An 8,059-nucleotide genomic window follows, 5' to 3' on the forward strand; every position below is an offset into this window, starting at 1 on the left:
TAAAAGATCATTGAGTGAGATCACTGGCCTCTTTTCTCCTTGTCTCCATGAGTCTGCTCCATTTAAGACTTTTACTATGTCTGTCTCTCATCATGATGTGATGATGATTCAGTGTTTCTGACATCCTTATGTTAACATGAAGTACCAATTAAATAGGTACTCTGTTTAACCTTGTCCATGTGAGTCACCTCTTTGGGCATTAAAACAAAAAAATTGAAACTGTATCTGTTAGTCTCTGAATGCTTGTCTTAAAAGATAGGCACAGTCTGAAATAATTATATTTTTTTTGTAAGAGAAGGATGCAAGTGTATATGTTTATATAAAAATAATTAGGGATGACTCAGTTCTTGTGAATTATGCATCTATAGATCACTCTAAGTATTTTTATAAGTCAATGATGACTACAATATTGCCCCGAAGCTCTGAACATCGCAGCTACAAAATCTGAAATGGCTAGTGGGCATATATCTTCCAATCTTTTTTCCCTTCCAGATTTAATTCCACTGTTAACTTCAAGTTACAGTGACATATTTTTATTGAGATCCCCCCACCAGAAGAATCTCAAAATCTTACAAAAATTTGTATTTCAGTGATTAACATTCTATGCAGTGAGAAAATTATTTTTTTTCTTAACTACTCTCCTTCTACTCCAAATTTCAGCCCACTTGTCATTTTTTAGCTGAGGAGTCAGAGAACAGCTGTACATTTGTAGAAGGCCACCCATTTCTTTGATAGAAGCCATGCCAGGGGAGCAGTGAAGAATGAAGGCAAGCTACAGTGAGTAAAAGAGAGAAGCAGAGATGCACATGCCTGAATATAAACTGCCACTGCTTTGTGCTGTTTGTGGGTCTAGAAGAAAAGCCTAGAACTGCTTATTAAACGTAATTACTAAAGTAAATAAGAGATCTCTCAGTGATTCTAAGAGGAAACTTTATCCCCAGGAATCTAAAAGTGAAGCTATATTTAGCTCTCTGACCAGGAAGCAACAGACAATTAGCAAGAACTGATGTTGTGCCTTTTTAGTCATTCACGTAAATTCAGCCCAAATGACATGTCTTCCGTAAAGCTGTCCCCAAATTCTATAATTCAGTATAGCATGTGTCCTTTTCTTTCCTAAGATATCACTTGACCTGCCCAGTCTTTGCACTGATTACCTTGCACTGAAAACCTGTCAGTGTGTTCGTCCTTGAAGAGTAAGGATTGTGCTTTGCTTATGGCAGCAGTCTCAGGGCAATTTCCAGAAGAGCTGGAATCTTATTGGTACTCAGTAATGTTTGCTGTATAAATAAATATTATTAAATTTTTAAAATAAGTAGATGAGTATATAAAACAACCAAGAATCCAGGAACTTAACAAGACACACTGAACTTAAGGGATGAGAAGGAGGTAGTAGACAGTGGTATGTCCATGAAATAGACTGAGTCTGCAATGATCCTCACCTGTAGCAATATTCTTGGTGCTTCACGGCCAAAGGAGCCCCACTGAATTTCTCTGCCATAGAGGCTGTGACAGAATTTTAGGTGTATGTCAGAAATTAGGTACTCCTGTGGTCACTACTGGTCACTTCTGTCACTATCCCTGCAGGCAGGGAGTCTCCTCTATGGGCTGTGGCCTATCCCTGTCTCCTTTATCTTCTTAACAGTGTCATAAACTTTATGATAATGGTCAAAGAGAGATGTAGGGACACACAAGTTAGCTTGTAGCAATGTGTGATCTGTAGGACAGAAGCTAAGGGGAACTGAAAAGAGAGGGTTAGTTTTGAGGAGTCAGATCTGGGGAGAACAGATACTCTGAGACAAGAAGACATAAATTGTAGACTTCTAAGAGTTGTCAGACCAGAGGTATTAAAAGACTCAAAACCACAACAGCAAACCAAGCAATAACTCCTATCACAAGGGCTATAGGAAAGGCAAAAGAAATGAGCTTTCAGTAATCTTCCCCAAATCCATAACCCTCAAAACCTGACCTCATTTTACATACTAGAAATCCCATAACAAACTTTTAGCTGGTTCTGTCATCTTCACTTTGAAAGGTGAGTCTATTCTTGATACTTTCTCAACGCAAAACGGGTGACTGTGAATAAAGCACTGGGCAGGCGAGATCTTATTAACAACTGATGGGTCCCAGGGGATACACAGACACACCTGGGCAGAGCCAAAGTTAGCCTCCAGCTTGGCTGGAAGCACACAGAATTAAGTCTAGTGCCCCAAGGATAGCTGATTGGGCAGATAGACTAAGCAGGGAGTGGCACCTGCACCTGGCCAGTGGTCCACATCAGTCTAGTGTTGGTTATTGCCCCTGAATCTGTACATACCAATGGCTGTGATAGGAAACTTCATGCTCAATGAACTAAGAAACTTTAAGCACTTTAAGCTCACACTTCTCATTCTCACAGGTCAAACTCAGACCCAATTATTTCTTTAGTGGTCTCTGTAGCTAAATGTGTTCACTCCTCCATCTGCTCTGAGACTTGACTGCTAAAAGCTCATAATTGAGTCATTCTCATTTGAGCAAAAAGAGCTGATTCACCCAAAATTTATTTTCTTATCTGAGTGCAGCTCTCACTCAATGGCTGGTTTATATAGGAATACAAAGACCTGACCCTCTTTCTTCAATATACAATAACATTGAAGGGTCATTCCTCTCAAGAGCCTCTTCTAAAATATTCTCAGGTATCTGGGGAAATTGGATCGTAGTTTAACTTCTTTCTATTCTCCATCATAGAAAGGTGTCATTCCCAAGTCTACTTCACCATAAACTTCCTGTATGCATATTTCTGCCTCAGAGTCTATTTTTGGAAAACCCAACCTTAGACAAATTTCACTGTCTTGGGTTAACTGAGCATTCTGCTTCTCTTCTGGGGCATTATGACAGGTCCATGGACATCAAGCTCTATACCATGGCCAGTAAGGAATAAGTATAGATTCTCAGACTATCCATCCCACCAAGCGGATCCTTTTCTTGGTCCCATCTCTGATAAAGCAGCGACCAGTCCACTCCAATGTCCACATTCTCCTTTAGAATAATGTTCCAATTGCACAGTCTATTAACTAATTCACTTAACAAGTATTTCATTCACAGATCGTGAAAGCCTCATTCTTCATTCATTCATTCCATGAATATTAAATATCTATCGAATCCATGTCCTCTGCTATATGTTGGAAAAAACAATTAATGTGATAAATAGTCCCTGTCACCATAGCTCATAGGATGATATATGTTAACTATGTGATCACAGATACCTAATAATAGTTGTAAATGTTGTAAGTTAAAATTACAGTGTGTTAAAAGCATATAATAGGAGAACCTTCTCAGTCTGAGGAGTTCAGGAAAGCCTTCTGTAATTCGAATTAGTGACCAAACAAATGGGTTAAAAGTGAAGAAAGATGTGGGAGTATGCTGAGGACACAAAATCCCTAAGGCGGGAAGGAAGGGAGCTTGCTTTGTCAAAGACCTGAAAGAGTTGTGAAATTTGGTGATGTAGTACCCATGAACTGAGACATAGCATGCACATTTCATGTCATATAAAGGGCAATGTAAAGTCATAAAAACTTTAAGCACAAGAGTGAGATATGATCACAATCTCATTATCAAATATCGTGCTGGAAGTAGTAATAGAAAGGAGTTAAACACAGATGCTGAGAGACTTGTTAGAAACAAATACAGTGATCTCTCAAGAATTTCAAATTTATGCCATGGGAATGGTTATGAAGTAGGGGTATTTTGGGGAGGGGGAATTAAGAATATAAAGAACTCAGAGTGTTCATTAAGTGTTCATATATATGAATACCGAAGTCTCCACCTGGATTATGTGTAGCCAAAAATAGAGAAGATATTGACCAAGTCATCATTTAATGAAGGAGAGCAACTAGGAGATGTATCCATAACTGGGAGTAGTAGAGGATGAAATGGATGAGTCATGAACCTCAAAAGTTCCAGTTATGATTGTTCATTTGCTCATCTGTTTTTAAGGAAAAAACTAAACATTACATTTGGGAATAATAACAGTAAACTTACTACTAAAACAGAGGTAGAAGAGGTGTGAGAAAATGAAGATTATCATGCTAACTGAAATAAATCAGACAGAAAAAGTTGAGAACCATATGATTTCACTTATATGTGGGATATAAAACAGAAAGCAACAAATGGACAGGACTAAGAGAGACTCCTGGATACAAACAACAGTTTAGTAGTTACCAGAGAGAAATGGGGGAGGAAAGAGGTAGATAAGGGTAAAGGGGGTCAAATAACATGGCGATGAAAGGAAATTTAATGTATTATTGAATTGTACACTTGAAACCTATGTAATTTTATTTACCAATGTCACCCCAATAAATTTAATTTAAAAAAGAAAAAAAAATTGGAAATAATGATAAATAATGAAAGAGTTTATGTGCAAAGTTTTCTTTTCAAGGGCTCAAGCTATCATGGAGTAAGAGCTGAACAATAAAGGTCACTCCTGTTATCAAGATTTCATGCTAATAGAAATATTCAGACAAAGATTGTTCAAAACAAATTTGGCCAAAATCACTTAGAGACCTCCAAGCCCTTTGGTGGTAACCATCACTAATCCTGCACCTACTGAGGTATCTTCCTCTGCAATCCTGTGGCTACTCCCTATCTCCTACAGATCTTTCTTCCACTGCCACCCATGGAGCATAGACAAAAATTAGGGGGGTCTCCACTTTTTACCCTTTCTTTGAAGAGCTAGCCTCTTACTAATAATGTTAAAGATTAATATTTAACAGAGGAAAAAATGGCATCTTAGAGTATGACATAGAGCAGAAGCTGCTTAGGGGAAGACTGAAGTAGACTCCCTCTAAAGACCATAAATTTAGTCCTGACCCTCTTCCTACCTACCCAACAACCCAGGTCTATTGTCTTCTAAATCCTAGTCATTCATAGTATAGCTTCAACTTGACCCAATCTATGTCTCATTCCTGCCCATTATCTCCCATAGAGAATTAATCCTCTCTAACTTGGAACCAATCTCTACTACAGCACTATCAAATTTTATTACAATTTCTATATTTTCAAGTTTATTTCATCATCACTGAGAGCCTGGTAAATATTCAGAATGATGAAGAAAATAATGAAGAAAAGAAGGGCAAATTAATTTAAAAAGGGAGACAAATATTAGTTTTCTGTATTTTCTATGTTTACACACAGGAGTGAGTCTGCATTATAAGAGTAATCACGTCCTCTAGCATGTCTGAACAGTGTCCACATTACCACCAGTTCAAATCACAATATTTGAAAAGACTAAGTTAATCACAGTGATTGTGATAGCAAGGATAATTTTGTGACAACTTCATTTCTTCAGTATAAATTTATTGAGTGCCTACTGTGTTATATTTTGGAGATTTGTGTATTCATTTATTCAAAAACACACATATTTCAATGTGACTGATAAAGAAATGTGCTAGTAATGACACAGTCCATTAAAATAATGAGTTTTATTTATTGAACATTTATTGAGAGTGTATCAGCATGTCATGTTCCAGGTACTATGCTAATAATATAATACAATTCACCATTTAACAGGGATGGAGACAGAGATCATTCAACAAATTATTACATAATTATAAGTTATGATGGATAATGAAATAAATATACATAGAGCTCTGAGTTCAGAAAACAAGTGACCTAATCTAGTTATAAAAATCTTCGAAGAGGTGAAGTTTGAACTGAAATTCAAAATGAAAAGAAATGGTGAAGATAAGGATAGGGATATGCATTCCCATTAGGAAGAGCCCAGACTACCCAAGGCTGGAGAAAGCACGAACATTTAAGGAACTAAAGAAAGGTATTTATGTATAGTAGGAATACCTAACAATCAACACCACATATGTTGTAAGAATATGTAAATACTTACAAACTTACAACAAACACATTAAAGTGAGGCCAGTAGTAGGAACCAGAAGAGAATGGGCATAAAAGTTAGTAATGAAGACAGAAAATAAACAAGAATTAGAACAATAATTTTTGCATGCAATAAATTTTAACTCAAGTCTCTACAGCTAGACTAAAAATGAAGAATTAGAGGAATTATCATCACTCTCAGAGGATAAAACTACATAATACTATAGGAGTCACAGTCATCCATCTCAAAAACAGGCTGAAAAAGTACATGCAATGAAGAAATGAAGCTTTATCTGCAATTCTGGAGTGAGATGGAACATGAAGATTTAAATGATTTATCTCCAAAACTGGACACTCTGAAGTATCTCCATAGCTTTCCACTCTTGTTTCCATGATGCCAAAATTTTTCTGATAGAGAGGGCCTATCTGCTCCCACATGCCGGCTATGTGTCAGTGTCATGGTGGTAGGAAGTGATCCATGTTTTCATATGTTTAAAATAGGCACCTGGTTTATCTCTCCCTGAATTCCTAAGTCACTTGGTCCAGGTCAGTCAAGGTCTTAATTATTTCTTAATTTCATGATGCATATCTCTTATTAATACAAGAAAATCATAAATAATTAGAAGAAAAAGGTATCAAAAAATTATTTGCTGATTGATCAATTGAGATACCCCAGCCCTTCTCAGTTGTCCATCCCAATATCTAAACACCATAGGCCTCAAAGAGATTTCCCAACTTCCAAACACTCAGGATAATTTTATTTGCTTTTTCTTCACTGTCCTCACCAAGTAAATAACCTCGGCTGTGGAGCTCCCTTCCCCAGGGGATGGTCACACTGGCCCCTGAGGTTCAGCTGATGAGAACTATACTCAGGTGGGATCAATTCTCTTGGGGCTTAACATTTTAAACAGCCGCTCCCGGATCTGCTTGGTCTTTAGCCCATAGACAATAGGGTCCAGGGCAGGGGGAAAAAGCAAGTAGAGATTGGCAAGGATGACCTTGGCAGCAGAGGCTGTGGGTGGGCCAAAGCGCTGCATGACCACAGAAAGAAAGCCTGGTATATAGAAGAAGAGAATGACACAGACATGAGCTGTACATGTGCTGCCTGCTTTAGAACGTGCCTCAAGTGAAGGAAAACGAATTACGGTCCTCACAATATTCCCATAGGAGTAGGCAATAAAGGCCACATCCCCCACACCAAGAAAGAGTGCCACAGCAAAGGCATAGAGGTTATCCACAGTGGTGGCTCCACAGGCCAGCTTCACCACTGCCATATGCTCACAGTAGGTATAGGCAATGATGTGGGAGCCACAGTAGGGAAGCCTATGGGTCAAGCTTGGAAAGGCGATGGTCAACCCCACACCTCGCAGCACCACTAGGCCTCCAATTTTGGCAACAACAACTGGGGTAAGAATGGTTGCATAACGCAATGGGTTACAGATGGCCACAAAGCGATCCAAGGCCATGGCCACCAGCACTCCTGACTCCATGGCAGAAAATGCATGGATAAAGAACATCTGGGAAAGACAGGAGTAGGAGCTGATGACTGTAGCACCAAACCAGAAAATGGCCAGCATCTTGGGCAGAGCAGAGAGGGAGAGAACCAGGTCCACAAAAGAGAGCATGGCAAGAAAGAAAAACATGGGCTGGTGAAGGCTGCGTTCTGTCCAGATGAGAAAAAGTAGGACACCATTTCCAGTCACTGCCAGAAAGAACATGAAGCAAAAGGGGAGTGAGATCCAAATGTGGGAGGAAGTCAATCCTGGGATGCCAGCCAACAAGAAAATATGTGGGAAGAGATGAGAAGTATTGGATAGAATTGTGGTGAGCATCTCACTTAGAAGAACGAAGGGTCACTACAAAAAAAAGGGGGGGGCAGGTTAAATTCAATGATGTGGCGTTTGGAAGCTCAGGATATATGGTCTCACTAATACCACCATCATCAGCACTCTTCCGTCATAGGTTTCAGAAAACAGTAAAAAAAAAAAAAAAAAAAAAAAACTTCTAGTTTAGTCAATGTTTCTGCAAGTTCTTCAAACATAGAAAGAGGCAAGTCAGCTTTGTCCAGTGGGAAAGGCACCAGACAAGAAGTTCAGTAACCAGTTCCAGAATTAGATATCTTATCATATCTGTGACCTGGAGCAATTCACATAAACTGATTTAAGTAGATAGATACTCAGGAACTGATGTTAAATCA

The 8,059-nt window shown here is 38.6% G+C and overlaps 1 protein-coding gene across 1 annotated transcript; it reads right to left on the reverse strand.

Moving 5' to 3' along the window:
• Positions 1–6,731: 6,731 nt before the first annotated feature.
• LOC107504350 (olfactory receptor 52K1-like) lies at positions 6,732–7,694 on the reverse strand. Its single transcript, XM_016133487.2, has one exon. It carries the CDS (start codon positions 7,692–7,694, stop codon positions 6,732–6,734), a length of 963 nt encoding a protein of 320 aa, XP_015988973.2.
• Between the last annotated feature and the right edge of the window lie 365 nt (positions 7,695–8,059).

Source organism: Rousettus aegyptiacus, unplaced genomic scaffold (assembly GCF_014176215.1).
Source record: "Rousettus aegyptiacus isolate mRouAeg1 unplaced genomic scaffold, mRouAeg1.p scaffold_m13_p_5, whole genome shotgun sequence".
NCBI classification, from domain to species: Eukaryota; Metazoa; Chordata; class Mammalia; order Chiroptera; family Pteropodidae; genus Rousettus; species Rousettus aegyptiacus.

Excerpts from the sequence above, each read along its gene's own strand:
- LOC107504350 (XM_016133487.2), bottom strand. The coding sequence starts at position 7,694 with ATGCTCACCACAATTCTATCCAATACTTCTCATCTCTTCCCACATATT.